The sequence below is a fragment of the Poecilia mexicana genome, unplaced genomic scaffold (assembly GCF_051168715.1).
Source record: "Poecilia mexicana isolate PSO_F unplaced genomic scaffold, ASM5116871v1 scaffold_3, whole genome shotgun sequence".
In the NCBI taxonomy this organism is placed as follows: domain Eukaryota; kingdom Metazoa; phylum Chordata; class Actinopteri; order Cyprinodontiformes; family Poeciliidae; genus Poecilia; species Poecilia mexicana.
The window spans coordinates 23,401,138-23,425,858 of record NW_028263372.1 but is presented as its reverse complement, the minus strand read 5'-3'; the positions used below and the strand labels follow the sequence as shown (position 1 = coordinate 23,425,858).

The following is a 24,721-nucleotide window of genomic DNA, read 5'->3' as shown; positions in this document are numbered from 1 at the left end:
TATGTGAAATATTGTCTGACATATGACAAGTACAAAGTCGGCCTAACCCTTCTCATCTCCTCAATAGTCTGTGAAGGAGGTGCATGAGAAGATGATTGTTTGACCAGGTGAGATGAAGGGAGTCATCCAGTTTGAATTTACACCTAGGGTTCATAACACAGTAAAGGTCTTTTGCTGTAGCAACCTTCCAGACCACTCAATTCCTCTGGTTCGGGCCTACTCTGATTTGGGACAAACTTCTTGAAACCTGCAAAAATGCTGAAAAATGAATTCCTTCAAATGCATTTGTTCAGTTGTCATTGTTTATTTATAACTTGAACGTTATATTTTTCAGTCTGTTCTTCAACTTTTCAAGGCTTTCCTTTATTTTGCCATGGCAGTGATGTTTTCTTTTTTGTAACTTTATTTTATTTTTAATCAGTTAAAACACTCACTTGGCCTGTTGCTGAGATATGCTATACTAAACAAAAATTCCCAATATTTCAGAATTTTATTTGATCAGATTGCCATATTTTGTTCCCTTTCCTGCAGCAAATGCTTTTGTCAGAAGGGTTTTTGTCTGATCAGTGGCTAAATCCACTGACGTGACGTTGTTGAATTCTTGTCTGAGTGTATTTGTGTTTATCGCTGATTTATTTGCGTTTGGTTGTGTTGCAGATAATTGACGAGGAAGAAACACAGTTCATGACCAATTGCCCCCCTGCAGTGACAGAGAGCACTCCTCGCAGGCGGAGCAATATCCAGGTTTTTTGGACTGCGCCCCCTAGTGGCACCGGCTGTGTTCTTCTAAAGTACGTATAAAGCAGTGGATGTTGAGCCTGTCTAGCAGAGACAAGTCCTCAGCTCCAGCACTTACAGACACACTGCGCTCTAGAGGCGCTTTCCCACTAGAGCGCCTCTAACCGGTATGGACCCGGTTCACCCTGGCCAGATTCATTTTCCATTAGCAGATCCAGTAAGGCTCTGCCTGGCGGTTCTCAGATTTTTTTGCCTGCTTCAGCGGTAATACTAGCCTCACCGAGCCAGGTATGGCACCAAAGTGATTTGGTTGACTGTTGACCACATTCCCTCATTGGCCACTGATTACTTCAGGCAAACTCCAAACAATATAGTTTGGAGTTTGGACTGTGGACATGGCGTCTGCTATCAGAGAGCTATTTAGTACAGAGGAGCATAATTATGACTAGTGCCAGGAACAAATGCTTTAAGTTTTTGGACCATGATTTAGCAGACCTGCTAGCAGCTTGTCTTTCAGAAGAACGAACAGCAATAAAAACGAGAGAAACGATGCAGCTGTGGTCAGAGTTCTGTCAGAGCTGCAGTTTTGAGCCAACAGTGTGAAACATCAGAACTACATGATATTAGCTTGTGGATCTTTTGTTGTTTTTCTTTTCGCAAGTTCACTCAGTGGACTGTGGCTGCCCGCAAGGTTAAACGTAGAGTAAGGAGTGTAAAACATAATAAACATCAGGTTGTTAATGGCATTGAAGCTAATACCTAAAGGCTGTTAAGACTTTTCCTGTGGGAATGTCAAAATTTTGGACATTTTGAGATCAATCAAAATTTAACTGAATTATTCTGCACTGGACTTATATAATTTAAATCACAACTTGTCATGTCGTACCAAGGTTTTTTTTTTTTTTTGCCTCTCTTGCATTATTGGCACTAGGAGCAGATAATTAAATAAACAAGAACAAATACATTAATAACTAAAGCTTCTGAAATTTCAGAATAACGCTAAGCTAAAAACATATTCGACTAAAAGTGTTTTCAGAAAAAGGTACATATAAATAAAAAAATAAAAAATAAAACACATTTAACTGTAAAGGATGATAACTGTAAAGGATAAAAAAACAACAACATATATATAAAACTCTGTCTTTCTCATGATTAAATAAAAATAGTTCTTAGAGGTAAAATAAAATCTGTTAAATATTGCTGGTTGAAACCTCTGGCCTTTAGTTCTTTAGTTTTGTTTATCACTTTTGAGCCAGTTTTAATCTGACACCTCCCAATGCAAAAATGCATAAAAATGCACACTGTTCAATCAAAATTTTATTCCTTTGGCAAAGTTAACTATTTACTGCCTGTTTTAGATGCAAAACTGAGTGCCATAAAACAATTTGGAAGCTTTAAACCTGTATGGGTTTGTCTGCTTAAAGATGGATGACAGAAATCTATTTATTTTTATCCTTTTTGTTCTTGTTGCAAAACTAGTGCAGGTGGTGGAAAGATACCGTGGGATCTCAATTCACAGCAGACTGAGATCAATGTGTTATTTAACTGCTAATGCATACTGTTATGTCGCCTGATGATACAAAGGAGCAATAACATGTTGCACTTCTACTAATGCATACTTTGATTTGAATGTTGAGGTATGACGAGTTTTCTTTGTGCTCTGTGTTTTTTTTTCTTTCTCCCTAAAAAGAGCTTGCTGCTCTTTTTTCCTGTCCTCTTACTTTATTTCCATGCACACCCGTTTTTGCTGTGTTCCTCACCTCATTTACACAGAGACCAGTGGGGAGAAGGCAATGTATTCAGTAAAATGCAAGGACAGAGGGGAAAATGGTTCAGAAGTGTGACACTGCATTCAGCTCATGAAGAGCTTCAGCTTTAATACGAGTGCAGAGAGAAATGGGGACAAAGACACAGAGAAGCCTTTGGTTTAAAAAGAGTTTGCCTGTGAGAATCATAATTACAGGCTGGCAGTAATTATTTGTCTCAGCGCTTACCTGCAAGACAATTATGATGATAGTAAGGTTTTCCAAAGACTCTGCATTGAAACAGCTCAAAAATCTTAGTAGTGGCATTGATTAGAAAAGTTCATCTCTTGTAAAGTGAAGGATTTTTAAAAACAGAATTGGGTATTTCACACTCATACATACAGTATATATATGACTAAAACAGTCAGGTGTATAGAAAAAACTTACAGCCAACATATACCGTATTATTTGGACAATAAGCCGCTACTTTTTTCCCCCCACGCTTTAGCCCGGTGCGGCATTTCTGTAGATTTTTCTTCCACCACCAGGGGGTGCTTTAGCAGGAAGTGAATCATTGGAAGTTAAAATTGGAAATCAAAGACGAAAGTGCTAATTTTCATTTAGAACAAGCACATGCTAGCAGCAGGCACAAGAAATTACTTCAAACTCATACCACCTCATCATGGAAACAACAGAAGAAGTTCATATGCCGCTTTTAAGTTGAGGGCTATCGATATCCGCTGTAAGCTCGGCATGAAGGAATCCATGGTTTGGTGTTGGAGACGCCCTTAATAGCAGATTTATTGTGAAAAACTGAGAGCTGCAGAGATACCAGCAGCTTGTAGCTCAGTGAGGCTTATATATATGTATGTTTCCAGTTTAAAAAAAAAAAAAAAAAAAAAAAAAAACTTTGTAGGTGCTTGCAGCTTATGGTAAGGTGCGCTCTGTAGTCCGGAAAATACGGTACACAAAAATCGAAAAAGAAAAGTGACTTGAGATTAGTAAAAGGACATAAGACTTGTCGCCTCAGAGGGCAGTGTAAATGTTTGTTTTTAATTTTACTTCACATATCTCAAGCCCTTTGTCTACAGGGTGCCTGCCTCTAGAATATTATTGGTTATCAGCAGAAGACCTGCACTGAAAATTGCAAGTGTGTGTACACAATGAGTAGGTTTGTGTGTTTCTAAAAGCTTCCCTGACTGACATGTTGTACCCTAAACTTTGCTGTTTGACAGTATAATTATTGCTATTATTGCTCTTTCAGATGGAAAAAACCGAGCCTTGTGGTATGATTTTGTCCATGATGATAGGGCCAGGCCTGGGTGCACATTCTACATCATAAACTCAGAGAATAGAGTTAAAAGTTTCAAATCTATTTTAAGATTTCTGATGTGAAGCAGTAAGATGGGGCAAGCCTTTCTTCGCCATGTGTCAGCTATACCATCATCTTTAGCTCTACAATGTTATAGATATTGACTTAAACTGACACTTCTCCAATTATCCTGTTAAAGTCATCTGGGTATTTCAACACTTTATTAGTGTTGTTCTGTTCTCGATAAGGCATAAAACGCAGAGTTCAGTCACAGTTTAATAGAAATGTTACACAAGGCGCTGGTCTTTCTTGGCTGAACAGTTTGGGTCAGTACAGTAGAAACGCCAGCTGGCAGAGAGCATGTCCACAGTAAGATGTTTAAACATAGCTTAAAACTGCCAAAGAGGGATGAAACAAATGCCTGTGCTGAAATTGAAAAGATGTTGAGAAAACGTATTTTTGCAAGTGTCTAAAAACTGACATTAAAATTCAGGATTTTTTAAATAATTTCAATCGTTATGTTTTATTGTTTAAATAACATAACAGTGCATGCAGATACACATTTTTAAAAGTGTTTCTCTAATGGGAACAATCACACCATAAAATACAAAACAGATTAAGGGTAATAAAGGTTCTCAACATGGGTGCGAATATGTTGCATTTGTGATCTTGTGCACTTACACATAGTACATAATATGTGACAGTAATCATCAGACTCACAGTAACATGGAAATATAAATGGTGCAAAGCTGACCATCCATATGTGGAAGTGCAATTGGACTAAGAGAAAATATCAGCATCAGCTATGCAAAATAAGGAGTGTTCTGCTTTTCATAAGGATTTTTTTGACCAGGACTTTTGTAGGTTCCCAGAACAGATGTTGGTTAGTTTATTGCAGCAAGTGTCTTTGAAATTCATACTTAAAGTCCTATCCTCTTGGGGCCTTTTACGTTTTTAAAAATAACACTTTTGGGCTGCATAAGTTGCAGTTTTAACATCTTTCAATTCTCTTTCGTTTTAAGCTGTTTTTGAGTTTTTCAATTTTACCAACAGCAGGCTTCAAAAGTTGGTGTAAAATGTGTTTGTGTGAGAGGGAGAGGAAACTGCAAGTGTTCAAGGTGAAGAGACTAGATATCTCTGCACATGATTCACAGTCAAAAATATTTTTCTTTTTTCTTTTTTTTAGAAGGAAACTTGATATATTTGGCTAGTGTGCATTTCTGCATTTCTGCAAACTGAAGAAACCTTTTCAGATTTTCTGTTGCTAGAGAAATCAATTAAAATATGACACAGAACTTTTGGACATGACATAATCCACTGTTAGTTAACTCAAGTGCTCTAAAGCTACCCGCCCTGTTATTATCAATTCTTAATTTTAACGCTTTTCTTCAACATGTCAACGTGTTTTAGCAGCTAAAAACATGGTTTGAGTCGAGACAGGCTATCGAGACCAAATGCAGAGACAACATTTTTAAGGCAATGACAATCTCCTCACAATAAAGCAAACTTCTTGGATAAACAGCAATTCTCAAGGTGCTTAATAGGGTTTTTGTTTTGGTAAACTATAAAAATCAAGCAGATCTAATTACCATAAAGAGCACGTTCAACTAGTCAAGTCAAGAGGTGCTAAATCCCCGTGGTTAATTATACCTTTGTTGCTTCACACAACCAGAGCGAAGCACATTGCTGTCACCATTAAAGTTGCCATACTCTTTTTATATTCCCATTTGTAGGTGAGAAGCAATTTATTTGTAATTTTCCTCTCTAGCATGGATGTTTGTGTGATGCACTTTAATAGGCAGTCTGAGTGCATCATAGATTACATGAGTACTACAAGCACACACAGTTGTCATAGTCTGTTTATTGTAATAAAAATCGTATGATGATCAAAAAGACGTATAAATAGAAATTGAATGTGTTCTTACGCCCAAAATACTCATTTCATTCAACTTAACTGAGCTAGTGGAACAAAATAATTACATTTTCTTCCCTGGGTTGTTGTAAAAGATGAAAGAGCTAAGAGAATAATTTGATTGAAGGTTACATTTAGAGGAGATACAACAAAACGAGTTTTTATACACAAATTTGATGACCTTTGTCTTGCTCTTTTATCTTCTCTTTCTCATTTTTAGTCTATTATTTTTCTGGAACAAGACCCAACACCACTTGCGTGCACGCACGCACACACACACACGCGCGCACACAAACACACACACACACACACACACACACACACACACACACACACACACGCACACACGCACACACACGCACACACACACACACACACACGGAAATCAGTGCTCTTTCGGGATGATTGCAATCGGTGGTGGTGTGGATCCTAAAAAAAAGTGAGATAGAATTTAAATTGGATGTTAAATAAGCATTACTCTTCCTGATTGTCTGACCAGCCAAGGAAAGTGGGCAAGCGGTGAGGCAGAGCTTGCTCCTCCTCCTCATGGAGATATGAGAAATTGGGGTGAGATTGAATTAAAGCGTGAACAATTAGAGATGTGGTGGGGGTGATGCTTACCTTTAACCATTTCATCCAGAGCGTGAGAGGCCGTCAATAAACTGTGTATAGAAACATGCGGCAATAATATATTTTATAGTAGTGCAGTTGAGATGGGCTGGTGACATATATGGGTAAATATAGATTTATTTTTCATATGTTATTTAAAATGAGAGTTTTGTAACATAACATGAAAAACATATTTTATTTATGTTGTGTTTGAACGGTAAAGGGATGCTTGTTATTGCACTTATGTAGATAGATAGATAGATAGATAGATAGATAGATAGATAGATAGATAGATAGATAGATAGATAGATAGATAGATAGATAGATAGATAGATAGATAGATAGATAGATAGATAGATAGATAGATAGATAGATAGATAGATAGATAGTGGCTTTACACGCCATGGCACAGTTCAATGTCGTCTTCACGAAGAAAGAGTCCAGCTGGACTCAGCCCATCTGGCTCCTGTGGTACCATCATCACCTCCTCCTTGTCAGGGTTTATCCCCATGGAAACTTTCCTGCAGCCAAGACTGGCGTTTGTAAAGAATTCAGGTCTCTGGAGGCTTATTTTCTGTTGTTGTTTTCTCAAGTCCTTTGGCCTCTGGGAATTTCTTTTGACCAATTTACATGTCAAGAGCCCCCTTAGACCTGCGTTCCCCACCACAGAGTGGAACAAGATTCGGAGACAGCTCAATTTGGGAAACCTCCCCTTTGCCAGGCCTCTTTTTTTTTTAGGAGCATTACTTTTGGCCTGTCAGTTGTCTCATCCCAACGACCGGCACAATATAATGCATTCTTTCTTTTTTAAGCTCAATCTTACATTTACTCTTATTCCTTATTTTGTTTTCTGAGTTTTCATACTTTTATTTTCACTTTTCTTTTTTTTACCAACATGCAAGCTGTTTTATTTAATGTAAGGCTTCCACTTTACCAGCAGATGTATATACTTAGCACAGAAAAAGAAAAGTGTGTGCTGTAGAAAAAGTTAACTTATTTACTCTGCTAGAAGAGGATTTTAATGTTGAAGCTACCTTAACATTTTGTCTCACTGCCTTCTTCTTCTTGTGATTGCTTTTAGGGCAAGCATTGTGCAGAAGAGAATCATCTATTTTCAGGATGAAGGTGCACTGACCAAGCGAATGTGTGAGAAAGGTAAGCTTAATTTACGGACATTTTATTAAACATTTAGTTTCCTTTTTATTACCCTACTGGTAGTGATTTTTTCCCCCACTGTGCTATTTATGTGCGTATTTTCTTTCTGTTTTAATTTAACTGCAGGGGGTTTCTTGTTTGCTGTTATAAATACTATAATGAATAGCTGCATGATTCTCCCGGCTTTGCATGGTATCGGTTGCCATGCAGCAGCAACACCTCAAAAAGAACTGTACAGTACAATTTATGTTATTTCCACGTTCCCCTTGCTTCCTACTCTGTTAACCACTCATCTCCTGGATGATGGGCTTCATTCTCTTCTCTGTATAGTTATGAGTGTTATTTATATCTCATTGTCCTCTGCTTTGTCATTTCTGAACAGAATCCTTGTATGGAGACGGCACAGATAAGCCTTTACTTGATTGCTGTGCCTGTGGAACAGCAAAGTACAGAGTCACCTTCTATGGGAACTGGTCAGAGAAGATTCACCCCAAAGACTTTCCTCGTAAGCACTATTATACTCTTGGTATTATAATATAATCTAAAACTGAAGAAAATCAGTAGCTAATCTGTTTTTATTAACATTTGACTAAAGATGGCATTTTAAAAAGTATTTATATCCTTCTCTATATTCAGGGGAAAAGTCGTTATGTGCATGGCAGCAATTAAACTCTTCTTATAACTGCTGACCAGCATCTTTCCACTGGTATTTCGACCATTTGTTGTTGTTGATGAGTTCCAAATGGTTTGTGGTTAGAAGGCTGTCTGATCTAATCGTTAGCTCCCTATAAAGATTTTCTATTTATTTTGAGGACTCTGGCTGGATCATTCCAAAACATTAATATTGTAGTTAGAAGAAAAAATGTTGATAAAATCACCCTCTGCTGGTGAAGCGTGCAGCAGGGCACAACAAAGAGGCATATGAGTCAGAGCTGCTGGTGTATAAAAACACCTATTTAAAATAAGAACAAGAAACGCTTAGCCTGGCAGCAGAGCAGGTAAAACCTGGCAGCCCGCCAGGCTTGCAGTACAAGAGGGGAAACCCTACAATTATCTGAGCTAGTAATAAATGTATTCTGATAATAAGCAATATACTGTTACGCTGCACAGGATTAGCACTTATTTAATGTTGTTTTGTAGCTACTAATTGGCATACATTGGAGCTATTAGAGTGTCGGTTGTCAATCTGTGTTGTACCAAACAATAAAAATATGGTAGCCGTTTCCCAAACTTGTTTATCTTAACAGATCTGGATAATGATTCTGTGGAAACCAAGAAAGGATTTTGATGGTTAAACCATGTGACTTATTTTGCACACCAATAGTGATATGGGTGGTAGGTTATTGCTACCTAATTGGGTGTGATGCACATATAACCTTTAGCCAAACTATCAGGATGTGAATTGACTTTCAGCTTACGATGCCTCTCTTGTCTAAATCTGCCTCTCCCCCAGTCAGATCAATATACTGATTACAGTGGAATGAGATAAACCCTGGAACTGAAGAAAGCCCTAATTCACTATCCTAGGCAGGAAGTAGCTGGTGTGTGATCCACTCTCTCACACGTGCATGCGTGCACTCACACATTTCATAGATGGATCAACTTAGTGGAGGAGAGGGCAAGCTGTGTGGCTTCTGTTTCATCCTGACTCTTGGGGCTCTGCAGATTGATTTCTCCTTGCACAAAGTCATTTCCTTGGTAACTAGTTATTATAACACTGCACATATTGCACTGGACGGTGTTATTCGGTTGTACCAAACACAGACTCATGGCCATTCTGACACCTTTTCTTTCCCAACCCATGACCTTGAATTTGCATTTCTTGTTGTTGCAAGAGGAGTTTTTTTTTCTCTCTCTCTTGTGAAGTCAGCAGTCTTCCCCATCATTGTGTTTCCCAGTGACCAAGAATGCTCAAAGTTTGAACTTAAAGCTGACGCCTGCCAGACACGTCTGCTTAATTGAACATTTTTACAGCCGGGTACTTGTAGTACCCGGCTGCTTGGCAGGAAACGGTGTTCACATCAAACTGTTTAGTATGTGATACCTAGCTGATAAGGCTGAGGCTGCCCTGGTGGAGAATAAATAGGGCTAGGCACATGGCTAGCTCCTCAAACTTGCTAGTTTCCATTCGGAGTGTGGAAATTAAAAATTTTGTCATGGGAAATACATGAAATCGATACACAACTGTTCATAGAAAGTGTGCGTGAAGAATATGCACAGTGCACCTTTATGTGGAAGGCTGTTTTCTTTCTGAGATGACTGACAGCAAATGTTGCACTTTCATGCAATATTAACATTTTTTGACATTTTTATTAGCCAAGCCACAGCCACCTCCAACTTAACCACAGTTAACCTCACAATGTCTTATATCACTGGCAGATTTAGGTTCAGAATTATTTTCTTTCACCCAAGAGCTGTGTTTATGACAGATATGCCCTTCTCGATAATCACTGGAAAAATCTTGATTGACATTTTAGCAGTTTGTATAATTGCTGACTAGATTTTTGCCTGATTGAACTGGTATTTTGTGGATTTATCTTTGGAATGAGTTCAATGTCTTTGGGGTTAAAAGGACTCATTACCATCACTTTAATCTTTAGCTCTCTCCAGAGAGTTTTCAAAAATATCCAGGGTAAGAATCTGTCTAGGCTGCTCTGAAATGTCATCAGTTCCAGTCACAGGAAACTAAAATGATGATAATAAAAAAAAAGTAAAAATACTTTTAATCCTCTGCTGAGGACAGCTCCTGTTACTCTGTAAATAGAAGTAGATTTGAATTATTTTACAAGGATTTGACATATAAAACCAAAAAATATTTTGCTGTTCAGACAACTAAATACAAATTTTGAATTGTTGCACATTTTCATTTTAACCAGAAAGTCCATTAGATCAACCACCTTGTTAACATTATTTTTATAACAATCAGTAAAGTTTGTTTTTGTCATCAACTGTCCAAGTGCTGGTCATTCATGTATACTCTGACCCCATGAGTTACTGCTTATAAATAGTTTTAACCTGTTATGCATGTCACCTGACTGACTCATTCAGTCAGGAGACTGAATGAGTGGTTCTCATGTGGTTCTCATATTTGCGATATGCCTGTTTGGTTGCTCACTGGCCACTTTAGTCACTCCTTCCTAAAGCAGCACTATTGAGATTCACCACCTAGTGGCCACATTTATTAATTGTTTGTTGAACACGCAACACTTTTTGTTAGATCTCTAGTCTTACTCCCTCCCAGCTGGCTAAACATCTAACTTTGTATTAACTTCATGCATTAGAGTTTTGGTTAGTTTGTATTATGTCATTGGCTTACATTTAATCATTTAAATGTATTCTCTTGAATTAAGTGTTGGACTTTAATAACTTTTTTGTTGTTTGATTTCTTATGTGAACCCAAGGAAACCTAGCTCAGCCAGTATTTCTTCTTTGATTTGCCCCCCCGCCCCCTGGCCTACAGTCTTGTGTGAATTAAATCTTCTAGATTTACAGTTCACACACTCAAGCCAGTGCTTGATGTTGCAGTAGTTAAAGAGCATACATGTCACATACATGGAAAGGCCATAATAGGAAAGCAGAGTGCATGATGAAAGAATGTAAAAGCATTGGGCAATAAAGTTGTGGCTGCTTTTCAATCCCAGAGACTGCAAGGATGATGCAAAAATTACCCGTAAACATCAAAAAGTTGTCAATAAATCCTTAGATGGTAAGCAATACCCCACATCTTCTGAAGTTCTGGTTTAGAAGGTGCAGCTGATTTTTAGTTTCCAACGTTGTCATATTAATCCTGTCAATACTAATTGTTTCTTAGTACTGATACCAGCACAGCTGCATAATCTCTATGTCTGCATGTACAGATGTTAGAGCCAAGATTTTACAGTTTGTCAAGCCTACATACTTATGTTTTGGATAAAAGACAATCAAAGGCACATGGGTGACATTTATTATATAACTGTAGGAGGTTTGCATTAAAAATGAAGTATTTTTTGATTGAAATAAATGACACGTGGCAAATTGCAGCGAATATTTTTTTATTTTTTTCAGAATGAGATGTTTGATCTGTCAATTAAAAATAAAAGAAGCGTTTAAAGGTACTCAGTAGAGTTACTACTAACCACAATGGAAGAGGAAAAATGAAGAATAAATAAATAAAAAAACAGGTTGAGAAATCCAGGTAATGAGATATTTTACTGTCTGACTCTACAGGTCGCACCAATCACTGGTCAGCCATCATCGGTGCCTCCCACTCAAAGAATTATGTGCTCTGGGAATTTGGTGGCTTGGCCAGCGAAGGTGTTAAACAGGTAGCTGAGCTGGGCTCACCAGTCAAAATGGAAGAAGAGATCAGGCAAAAGGTAAGAATCATCTGTTTGTAGAGGAGTCTTGTAAAAGTGCTAAATAAACCCTATGAGTTCGCTATTCAGTGATTAGTGTCCCATCCTATGAGTTATTTCAAGCTTCTATGTTACCTTAGTTACAGATCTTCATTTAGATTTAAATATAAGATTTTAAGATAACTTAGTTTATTTTTAAATGTTTACATGGGCTTGTCCCATCTTACCTGTTTGAGCTGCTTAACTCTTACTCTCCAGCTGATCCGCTGCTCCTAGAGGTACCACGGTCGAACCTGAAGCTCAGAGGAGGTAGAGCTTTAACTCTTGCAGCTCCAAAATTATGGAACGATTTGCCATGACATATAGAAGTGCCCCTTCATTATCCACTTTTAAAACTCATCTTAAGAAACATTTTTATTATTTGGCTTTGTGCTCTTCCCTCTGTTGTTGCTATCGTTGTTTTCTGTCCTTTCCACATTTTGTATGTTTATCGATTATTATCTCTGCAGCACTTTGTCACAGCTGTCGTTGTTTTAAAGTGCTTTACAAATACAGTAGTAGTAGTAGTAGTAGTAACTACAAAGCATACCACCTCATTTGGATCTGCTATGGAGAGTAAAATATTCTACATGAAAATCAGTTAAAAAATATTAAATTGAGCCTTAAAATTCTTAAATGCTGGGTTAATATTTTATCAGATTGATTCAGTATGAAATGGGAAGGTTTCGTAGATTCAAATAAACACAGAACATTTTATTTAGTTTTATTAACGTTCTGGCATTCCACCTCTCATCTGTCATGTTCTTCTTCTTTGTGACTTACTCACTTTGTCTTAAAATAACCCATGCTGGAGGAGCAGATGGTTCAACAGAGTTTTTATTCTTTGCTGATGCTAAAGACCTAGACTACATAATGAGAGCACAGTAAAAGCTGCAAATTTCTTGGTTGGTTTCTATTTTCCTACTGCCGTTAATGCACTCTTTTATATTTAGCTTGAACTCTAAGCTTACATCATTATACAAGTTACCTCTGACCTTAGAAGCGAGAGTGAAATTGCAGTGGACTTGATTGATTGACACATCTAATAACTGTTAAAAACATACATTATGTCAAATAATAATATATTCTTTTGTGTGTGTTTTTCAAAAGCAAGTATTGTCAAAGTGTTTTAAATTAATCCCACTGACAAACACACAGTTAAATCCTTGTTAATTTGTCAAGTTATAAGAAAATGTCCACACTTTGCGTTGTGCACACGTTTGTTAATTGTGGATATTTGAGATCGGAAGACTTTCCTTTCATAAAGCTGTTCTTTAATCCCCTCAGCAAATTCTGGATGGGATTCCGGTCTTCACAATTGCTTGGCTTCTCCTTAATGTTGTCATCTAGATTTCCTGTACTCTCTTCGCATTGTGCGAAGGCATGACATAAGGTACAAGAAAAAATAACACTCCCGTAATCTCTTTCTACATATTAAACACTATGATCACCAACTTGCCATGGATTTTCCACATTGAAAAAAAATAAGCAAATTCAAAATATAAGATGTGATGTAACTACAATTCACATATCATAGCAATGGGCCAATAGTAACATAACTTTATCTCACTTTACACAATGCAGACATTTTACTCACCAGTAGGATGATGGTTGGTAGAAACCTGAAGGGGAACTAAAGCCATAATTTGCTGTCTGATTAATTTGGGAAATAAGTATATGATAACTGGGGGTACTGGTCAATTTGTTGAACCCTTATTTCAACAGGCAAAACATTAAGAACAATTTCTCATATACAATGTTAGCCTGAAACCTAAAAGGGAAGCGAGGGGGACAGGATACCAGTATTTGCATACATACAAAGGACAATGTCTTCATTCTGCAAAAACAATTACACAACTCCTTGAAAAAGTAATTTACTCTGTCTTCCACAGCAGGAAATTAAATCAGAGTGTCAAGATGTAGTGTATTTTGATAAAAGTTTGAATCATTGCAGTCGCAAAACAAAAAAGACAAATGGCCAAAAGAAGCCATTTAAAGATTTTCAGTTTAATAAGTTGGAAGGAGTGAGCGTTGTATCATGAGGAGGAATCTTCTGCAGTAGCTGATTTAAAGAAGGAGGTGAAAGACCTAGTAGGGTTTTATAAATGAACAAGAGACAGTGAATGTTACAACGAGACAGCAGAGAAGGTCAATTAACCTCAGAGTACAACAGTGAGTGCTGTGTTTTTTAAGGGTCATTGCTAATAAATCGAATGGGAGAATAATAGATTGTATCCAATTTTTGGAAGACTTCTTTTGCAAGCGTGGGCATAAGTTATGTCACCATAATCGAATAATGAAAGAGTACACATTTCAATAATGGCTCTTTTAGCTGAGAATGTAAAAGATGAGTGGTTTCTGTACAGGAAGCCAAGTTTTGCTTTGACCTTAGTTTTAAAGTGTGTTAATGATGAGGGACAATGAACTGTGAATAAAAGTGCTTGTACTCTGTAACCTGCACAAGAACGGTTTCATCTGTAACAGAGAAGATCGATCTTGGGGGAACCAGGAGCTGAAGCGATTTTTTTTTTTTTTTTTTACATGTTGATTCTTGATTGGGGGATGCTTATTAATAACAGAACTAAAATTACCTTTGAAGAGAGTCCACACTTCCTCTACTGATGGTTCATTAAATTACATGTCCAGATGGTCAGTTGATACTTAATTATGAGATACAACAATAAATCGAGTTGGCAACAACACTGAAAAGTAATGTATTTTAGCACAAAAGGCCCTTATGAATGAATTCCTCTACCAATATCTCCAGTGTTTGTGAACTTGTAATATGATAAGTTTTTAAAAGTGTCCATTAATGCTTAGATTGGTGTTAGAGGAAGACTAGTTTCAATATTTTCCTACAAGAAGAGACAATCCCCCAAAAAGACAGCATGGCATTTGCAATGGTGTGGAAAGCGTCTGCCCTCCTAATTAACATCTTTTCCATGTTTGTCACTTTTCGAAGACAATTATTATAGTCAAAGACAACACAAGTAAACACAGAATACAGGTTTTAAATGAAGGTGTTTAGTAAGAGAAAAATAAATCCAAACATACGTGGCACTGTGGTGGCTTCCTACCAGATGAAGTCAATTAAGATTAATCAATAATAAATTACATTTTCATTGTCATATTACTGATTTCAATTTCAGTGTTTCTCTTGTCTGTACTTTTTAAATGATACAAAAAAAAACCACTTAAAAAGACTTTAACCTTTTTTGAATCAGTTAACACGAGTTTAATTTAAAACATGTTTAAAGTTTGTCTTTACGTTGGTCTAAAACTAGATAATTATATTTCCTAAAACAAGCATCTTGCATGTTCACTTTATCTACTTTTTCTGACTCGTAAAACATAGTCCTTGTCCTTGCGGTAAGAAGACAACTGGGCAAAAGAGTGTCCCTGCTTTGAGCCGTGCAGCGCTGCTTAGGAAGTGCTGACACAAACAGAAAGATGACTCGCTTTGCGAAGGCGTCAAGGGGAGCAGCTAGTGATGAATGCAAAATTGATATTCATAGCCCAGCTTCTCTCCAGCCACAGGGTGCACTGATCGTCGAGTGTTCTTACAAAGTTTCATTTGTAAAGCCAAGCAGGCATGCAGACCACACAAACATGCTGTCACACACCCTTACAAGCACAGCCTTTTTTTTTGTTTTAATCCTACCTATGTCAATTCAGAGTGTGATGGCTTTATTTCGTGTTTGGATTTGTCATCCTTTCAGACCTGGGACCAGGGTGTGCTTTGGCAATTTGTCTTGCTGTGACTCCATCGGATGTGTCGTAGAGAAGAATTTACATGTCCAAGGTTCACTATATTTTTTAGAATTGGAGGGTTTATTACATTGTGTATATAGGGGCACCTATGCATACATTGTCTTGAAATGTATTTGTATTGTAATAAGAAGAAAGAATATTTGATATAGCAGGGTAGATTTATGATGTCTATATCATACTTGCATGTCGACCAAACAAAATTTGGTCGACATGCAAGTTAATCTCATGTCTGACAATTCAGTCATTCAGTTTTATGACTTATCTACTAAGTCATAAAACAGACAATTAAGAAGAACACCTTTTTTTTCTTTTTCAGATTCCTTTATAAAAAGAATCATGAAGTGACCATTCACATTTAAAAAAAAATTGAATTGTAAGCAGAGGAATCATTTTTTTTAAATGTCGAAAGGCTACATGACTACAGTTTGTGTAGGTTAGCCGTCAAAGTTAATAGGAAACGCATCTATTTATTATTATTTTTAAAGGCTTTGCGGGGTAAACAGACATGCAATATTATTCCATTTTTCATGTACAATTGCTCTTATCAGTGTAGTAGGCAGCACCGGGATGCAGCTAGAGCTCATTGTTGCCATCCCTCGTTTCATGTTTGAGGTGATTTATATATGCATTTAGTCATTACAGAAGCTCAGTGTGTCACTAATGAGAAGTTTAATGAGACTCCCTCCATGGACGAGCAACCAGGGCCAAGGCCTCAGACGGATTATGAAATCTCCTATTTCCTCTCGCAGCGTGGGGTGTTTTTCATTATTACACAGTACGAACGCACACAGAATCCTCTAATATCGTGAGCCGCACAGCTGCACCAGAGAGCACAACCAACCCTCCTCCAGTCGCAGCCGGAATGGCAGATTAAAGGCAGGAAAGACATATGGATGCCCCTTAATACACCTGTGAGCCCTATGTGTGTGTTTTTTTTCTTTCAAAATCTGCTAAAAGTAGAACTAGATGTAAATCCCTGAATAACATGAGGGGAATGAGTAATTCTGTTCTTTTTGTGTAGCTCAGTTAGTCTTAGCGTGATTATTTTCGCCATATTTAAATAGGAGAACAACAGCTAACAGAAAAGATTACATTGAGTCTTTAACTCTGAGTAAACGGGTAGATATGGGTGTTTCAGCTTATACATGTGGAATTAATTCCACATGGGTTTTGCTTAATTCTAATTTTTAAGATTGCTATTTCAGATAGATCTATGTCAGATAGATCTATGAATAGTTTTGAGTACATTTTTAAACAAGTTTTTTTTTTTTTGCATCATTGCAATCCTGTACAATTGTCTGCTGATTTTAAATATGACAACAAAAGAGATCTCATCTACATCTCAGACTGCATCTACCTTGGTTTAGAATTCAAATGTTAAAGTTCATAAAATAAAATAAAAATAGATTAAATGAAATAAGTATGATATGTAGATATTCTCTCTAAAAACAACATGTCAGTGCACATCGATTTTATAAAGTTAAACTGGATAAAGCAAAACAGCCTTTCAGCAAAACTCATTTGATCAGACAAGTACTAAAACCAGTTATTTAACCTCTCAGTAAAACACTGTTTCTAGGAGCACAAAAAGAACAAAAAGAACCTTGTACTGACTGTCAAGCATGAAGGTAGAGATGTTGATTATCTTGGCATGTTTTACACCCACATTACAGATGACTGTAATGTTATTTTAGATTATAGATTCCCATCTAAGATAGACTAGGAGTGGAATTTAATCTAATTTCTGTTCTTTTTATGTCAAAAAGTGGATTATTTTACCAATCCTGTTGTACAAATCTGTTGTTTTCAGGTGAATAAAAGTAACAAACAAAAAGTACAGTACATTCTTTCAAGCTCACACTGTTTTAATATTTTTTGGTATACAGGCTTTTGCTCATATGAGGGAAATGATTTTCTCCCGCCGTAAATAAACATCTGTTAGATGCAAACTAAGGAACTTGCACTGACTTTGAGCCATTTTATGTTCTTCAGGAGATTTCTCATTTCATGAAAAGATTCAGTCTCTCATCAAACTATTTGAAATCAAACTGCTGCTCACCTTGATGCCATTCAGAATTTATATTTTTAACTCTCACAGTTCATTAAAGTTCTTGACCAGCTAATTATTTTTGCACTGCTGCTGGTTTTAGGAGAGCACTATATGCTGCATAGCCTGAAAGCATGTATGAAACATCAATGAAATTCAGTCTCTTTTATGTTACAAGAGGAAATGTGGCTCACATAGTTCCTGAGAACACACACAAACACACACTTTTGTGTTTTACATTTTTTCCCCCTTTGGCTCATTTCTTGGTTTTTAAAAATGGCCTGGTCTTACGTTTCAGAACGCCTCAACATTTTGTTGTTTTGACGATTAAACACTGTTTTTTTGGCTTTGTTGTGAAGATTAGATGACACAGAAATTTGCCACACCTAACTATTTAGTAGAATTCTTATTGTGACTGTTTAGTAGTTATAAAAACTGGCAGATCACCACTCGAAACCAGCAAATATTCTCACAGGCAAGAACAAAAAAAATAACCACTTGCTTTTATAAACAGCGCTTTCTGCTATCTTACTAGACTCCATCATCTTGTGCTCTTCCTTATTACATCTAAAATAAAACTTTCACTACATTATGTGAATTTTATTAATTCTTTTATTGTCTGCATAATGTAAGAAGAAACTATTACTTTGCATGGAAAGAAGCAGGAGGAAGAGGAAGAATAAACTCAAGATTATACAACATTTTAAATCACTTAAACATAGTCATCATGAGCACAACCACTTGCTATACTTTTCTGGTTGATGCTGCAGAGCATCACTGAAACCCTAAAAAAAAATAAAGTAGGTTTAGTTCAATATAAAGAACATTGGAGAGTCCCATCTTGACTACTTTCCGGGTGCAGATGTACAGCAATTTTACATAAAAAATAATGCAAAATGAAGCTGGCAAGCCATAAATTGAAGTTAGCTCACTGTTGTGAATATTCTTAATGGAAGACATTCACTAAACTATTTGCTCAAGAAAAATTAGTGCTAACCAGGATTAACAAGTTAATAGTTTGGCCATACATTTGTAGCCTTTCGAATGAGCTCAAGGTAAAATTCATCAATACTTTCTAAATTTCCTTTGAATTTCCTTGATCAAATATGTGTCAGGATCTTCTATGTGTTCAAAATATTTTCCTTGATTTCATCATTTTTTCCTAAGTTCTTTAAAGCTAAGTTCTTTAGTTACTTAGCTTTATTATGTTCCCCATACTATTTGATAGTCAGTCAAAATATTATGACTAATCAGTGTCTGTGTACCAATAACCTCACAATTTTAGAAGGCAGTATTTATTGAATACAAGTTTCTTGGTCACAAACTCACGTTTTGCATGCAAACAATACATCTATCCCATTAGATGGACTGTAGCTGGAGTAAATGCTGAAAGAGATCACAGTGCCCCACATATTAAAGGTCACATAGTGCTGGAAGCATCCTCTTGAGGAGTGAAGAAAATGCTGATTCATTTGAACCTAAGTTTATGCAGTAGTAATGTCATATTAACAAATTTTGTCAACTTTCCAACCTAAATATTTTAGAGTTTGACAGAAATGTTTTCAGACTATTTGAAGACATAAATTGAAGAGTTAAATACAAGCAAGGACAGAGTTTATAAACCTCCTTTTGATAACAAAGGGATGTAAACTTAGCTTCCATTTGCAGGAAGTAAAAACGCTGTAATATACTTAAAATATACCACTAAGAAAAATGTAGCTCTTCACACTGGATTATTAATTTGTTGTATAAAGCCTCAAAGACAAGTGCTTCTTTAAAAGGGTCAAGTTGTTTAATCGCTGCCTGAATTCAAAATGGCAGTATGTTTGTATGTGTATTTAGCACATATAAATGTGCTAAATACACCTTTCTGTGTCTGTATCTCCACATTGTTGCTCTCATTTGGTCAACCAAGGAATCAGTGTGATGAATGACACATCTCAGGGCCATGCAGGACTTCTCAACAATGTTTCTTCAGACTGTTTTTTTTTTCTACCTCATGCTGCCCTCTAGACGCAAAACACTTAGATGGACAACATGTTAACAGGATAGTACCCACGTCTGCTACAGGCTGGTTTTTTCTCACAGGCTTCACTGTTGTCACCATTCTCTTCTTTTTCAGAAACCATCTTATCACTTTCCTAGCATTTCTTTTTTAATTTACCATGAGTATATTGTATTTTATTTTATTTTTTTTCATCTCAGTTCCATAGACATACCATATGCTAAAATGAGGCCTGACATCTTAACCCTATTCATGCTTCCCAAGCCATGATGGTCAATAAGATAAACACTACATTGTCTGAAAGAGTGTCCAGAGATTCTCATCACAACTTTTCTTAAGGCATTGCTCTTTTGTTTGCTTACGGTTTTGCTTGCTGTTTTTTTTTCTCAGTTTTAATGAAAGCCTATATGTGTGTATATGAAAAACGAATCATTAGCTGGCAGAGTTCTCTCAGGCTGTCAAATCAGCTTTTTGAGCACTGCTGAGATATTCCTGTTTTGGAAAAGAAAGCTCTCAAAAACCTTTATGCCTGCCTTGGCTCATAGGACTGTTATTATAACTGCTTAAAGTGATCAGAACTGCCAGATGAAGGTACAATTTAAAATGCAACAGGAAACCTAGTGTGTGCTTTCTGTGAGATTTTAAGTGTATATCTCTTTAAACACATGTAATTTATTTATCTGAGTGGATTTTGCGTTGATTATCTTTTTGTTATTAAACACCCAGGTTACAATGCGGTTGATATGAATTACTTAAATGCCTGTTTGTGTTAATCCAGCTGCATCTTGTTCATTTATTTTGTTTTTTGTAGGTATGTATTGATTATACAGCAACCTGATACCATGGGTATTGATCCCCAATGATGGAGTTGTACTAGTTAAAGATCAAAGTCAATGGAGTATGCCCAGGGGAATTTGGATTAGTGTAGATTTTCAGTCATCCAGAATATGACAAGTCCAAAGTACTTCAAGAGAACACAACCTTTTTTCTTCATTCACCAAAGAAACAATGGAACATATCTTTGTTTGAATGTAATATTATATATATATAATGTAATATTAATGTTTTTGTTTATTGGTGGCCCAGATCTCACGATGCACAGAAAATCAACATCATCATTCTTCCTTCTGTTGAGCTGAATGGAAGAAATCCTACATGTAGCTCTGAGGGGAGATGAGAATTGAGCGGAATTGTGTAGGAGGCCAGTTACAGGCTAAATATCCTTTGGTTTTGTTACGGGTTAGCTCCAGAACTTTTTTGGGTATGCAACAACATCTTTTTTTGAAGGATTGTCAATTTCTATGAGTCTGAGAAAACAGTTTATGGAAATTAAAACTAAGATTAATGCTAAACATCAAACAATGCTTTTACTAAGCTCTGGATCTGTATTCTCCTGGATCGTGATTCCCCCTCTTATCAGTCTGTAATCAAGGCTGGATTGCTTTTCTTTTGATGCGCATGGTTGCTTTTGACTGTTTATTTGTGAATCTAAGTCTGCAAGTTAATATTTTGCAGATTAAAGTGTGTGTTTGAAAATATTTGCAACATTTTGAGCTCCCCCCCCCCACTTTTGCTGTGCAAACCATGAGAAGTAGTCAGTAACAGGTTGGAAAGGAGATTGAGCGAAATCTATATTACAGAATCTATAACACCAAGCAGCCAGGTAGTACATGTGGATACTGAAATTTAAATGAAACTATTTGCTTTTCATTCAGCTGCATGATTACTCAGCTGTGAATTGCTTCATTTTTATTTCACAGACTGTGGCAAGACTAATCAAACACTGTCAAGACTGTTTATTAACAGTGATTTGGTCTGTTATGTTTAAATTCTAAGTGTAATATGGTCAGTTGCAAATAATAATAAACTCCTTGTCCATAAGGTAATATCTTTTCAAATCTTCATGAGCAGTTAATCTGGCTCTCCAAATGCAATGAGTCATCTTAATAAATATTTTTAATGTTTGATTCATGAGGTGACCTGATAAATCTGTTTGCAAAAATGGCGATACTTGATTTTTCTGGCTCGGTGTAAATAACACCCTAGCACTGCTGCTTGAAATTCACTACGATCTTCATGTCATTTGGTAACTTTCAGAACTAGAGACTCTCTTTGCATGAGCGGGTCAAACAGATGGAGAGAGACACTGACTGACAGAGTAGGATAAGGGCAAAGGATTCAGATGCAACCTCATGCATATCCCTAACGGACTCAAAAATTAAGTGCAATTCATATCTACATCAGAGTATGTAACATATGAACAATTTTCTATCTTAAACAGATAGTGTTGCATCTGCCATTAAACTAACACAGCATTTCAGACAAAAGAAAATAACAGTAAAATGAAACTATGTGGTAATAATGAACAGCTCACCAGGAAGTCCCCCTCTGAATGGCTAAAAAAAAAAGCCTTAAGAAGGAAATAAAACAAAATCTGATGAGTGACCTGATCAAATTCTAGACTTAAATCCGTCTAATATTTTGTGCCAGGATCTTGTGTAGCCTGTTTATCCTTGAAATCCCTCAGATGTAGCTGATTTTCACACTTCTGAAAAAAAAAAAGAATGTGTCACATTTCCTTCACATTGCTGTAAAAGACTCTGATATAAATTGCAAATGCTAAGTGGCAATTGTTGCCAACAAGAGTGGCAAAGCAAGTTATTGGAAAATTACATTTTCTCATCATACAAGGTTGACTTGAGAACAATATTCTTAGATACATAAAAACATATATTGTGAGCTGATTTTTTATATTATCACATGATATCTTTGATATCAACCTTTGTTTATTTATTAGATCTTTTTAACATGGCAAAAAAAATTGTTTTCAAGAGCAAGTCAAGCCATCTGATGCCTCAGAATGTAACACTGACTGCATATAAAATCACTGCAACATCTGATATCTTGTATCCTTTCAGTGTCTTATATGTACCACTGACATCCATGTTTGTTTCTGCCAGTCACTGCTGTGCACATGATTGTATATTCATAGATATAAATATGTCATGTGTCTATGCAGAGTTTTGCAGTAAATATGCAATTTATATTGTAGGACAGTGACTGGGACCAATCACCTTGTTGTGGTGCCCCCATCACATCATTATTTGTTTCACAGCACAATCCAAATGTGACCTTCCACCATAAATACAGCAGGTGCAGAAATGATAAAGAGGGAGAAAAATGAAATCCTGAATCTCCACCGTCTAAGAAGAGAGGTCCTGACACGTTCCCCAAACCTACAAGAACATTTGAATATTTAATTTTATTTTTATTCAATATTTTATTATTCCATTAAATAATAAACTAAAATGACTTAGTGGATGTATTTAATGTATTTAACTTTTTTTTTATTTCTAAATGAGTAAGTGCTGCATACATGTATCTATTGTTTGTAAGAGACTGAAATGTGGTTGAGGGATGAAAACATTTTATTTTAAGACCAAAGGTGTGGTTGAAATCAAAATATACCAAATTGTACAATACCATGTATATAAGATTAATCACTGTATTCATTATGTAAAATATATTTCCAGAAAAAAGTTACACTGCATTTCAATTTCCCTATGTTATTGATTTCTAATATTTTTTTCTCCTTTTTCTTCTCAATGCCACTTCGTGAGCAAGTTGTTTTTGGTCTTAGAGTTGACTTCTGGCTCATAAGTGAGATGAGGGCGGTTTTTTTCAGAAGTGAATTATATTGATTATTCCTGAGAACCTCTGTCAGATGAAATCATATTACAGAAGCACTGTGAGTCTCAACTTTTTATCTTAACAGAACCTTTCACTGGCTTTGAAAGCCATAAGGCGTTCACCGTGTCCTATTCGGGATCTGTACTCTTTTTAAACGCTATGCTTAAAAAAAGAAGCTAAGTGTGCAAAAATGAAACAAAGTTTGTATTTCGTGAGGTTGGGTTTATGTTTTTCTGCCCAAAGACACATAATTAATTTTGAAGTGTCAGAAGCAAACATTTTCATTCTTAACTGTGCTCTTCGCTAATATTAGTCTACAACAGAGTTCTGCAAGAGGCTGGAAACTTGGTTGTGATTTATTGTCCAGATTAACTGTTTTTGTATGACAGTAACATTAGCTAATTCCAGGTTAATGCTCATTTTATTAACTTTTGCATCACATCTATCATTTTTAATGCATTGTTTTACAACAACTGCATTAAAAACCTCATTACTCTTTTCTCTTTTCTTTCTTAATGGGTGTGAATGTGCACATCACATAGTCAAACACTATCATCATGTACGTTAACATTTTGCAACAGAAAGCCTACAAATACAAGACATTTATGTTTTCTGTTTTGCTCATACCTTTATTGGATGGATTGAAATGTCTGATGAAAAACATGCAGCTAGTTTTTTTTTTCAAAGCTTGTCTTTTGCATCTGTCTGTTAATTTATGCAATAACTTTCATGCGCATATATGAATAATGATTATTTAATGAGTATATATACTAAACTTTCAACGTGAGCGTGGCGCAGCATGCTTAGTCCAACTTGTTCTGAAGCTGAAAGTTTTCTAATGTATTCAGTTACCTCATTCTCTATGTGCCTGATTAAGTTTCATGCTCCATTTTCCCTCCTCCTTTATGCAAACTCAACCAAATGACAAAAATGTCTAATTTTAGTCATGACTAAAATGTCTCATTTTAGTTATTTGGTTAACTGACAAATGGTCCATGGTTTGCTCCTCCACTTCCTAATTTCACCTGGGATAAGTTTTGGACCTCTAAGATGTACAGAGTGAGTGGATGGGTGATGATACAGAGACTTGAGTATATATATATATATATATATATATATATATATATATATATATATATATATATATATATATATATATATATATATATATATATATATATAATTTTTTATTTTTATTTATTTTTTTTTATGATGCCTTTTTTCAATCGTGCATCAACAATCAGGTTTTCTCACAGTGAGTAGACACATGTTGAAAGAAGACAAGCCAGTGGAGGCAGCCTGGTTCTTAGGAACACAAGATTTAATTTGAGGTGTTGAGTCGATCTTCATATTGCGATGATTTC

At 36.1% G+C, this 24,721-nt stretch overlaps 1 protein-coding gene across 1 annotated transcript in view; it reads left to right on the top strand.

Annotated features, from left to right (window-relative positions):
• Positions 1-24,721, top strand: part of spon1a (spondin 1a) — a 54,344-nt gene that overhangs the window by 7,315 nt on the left and 22,308 nt on the right. The window contains exons 3-6 of the mRNA XM_088004345.1: positions 658-791; positions 7,398-7,471; positions 7,854-7,976; positions 11,678-11,826. Coding sequence (XP_087860471.1) covers positions 658-791; positions 7,398-7,471; positions 7,854-7,976; positions 11,678-11,826 — 480 coding nt within the window. The remainder of the gene's footprint in view (positions 1-657; positions 792-7,397; positions 7,472-7,853; positions 7,977-11,677; positions 11,827-24,721) is intronic.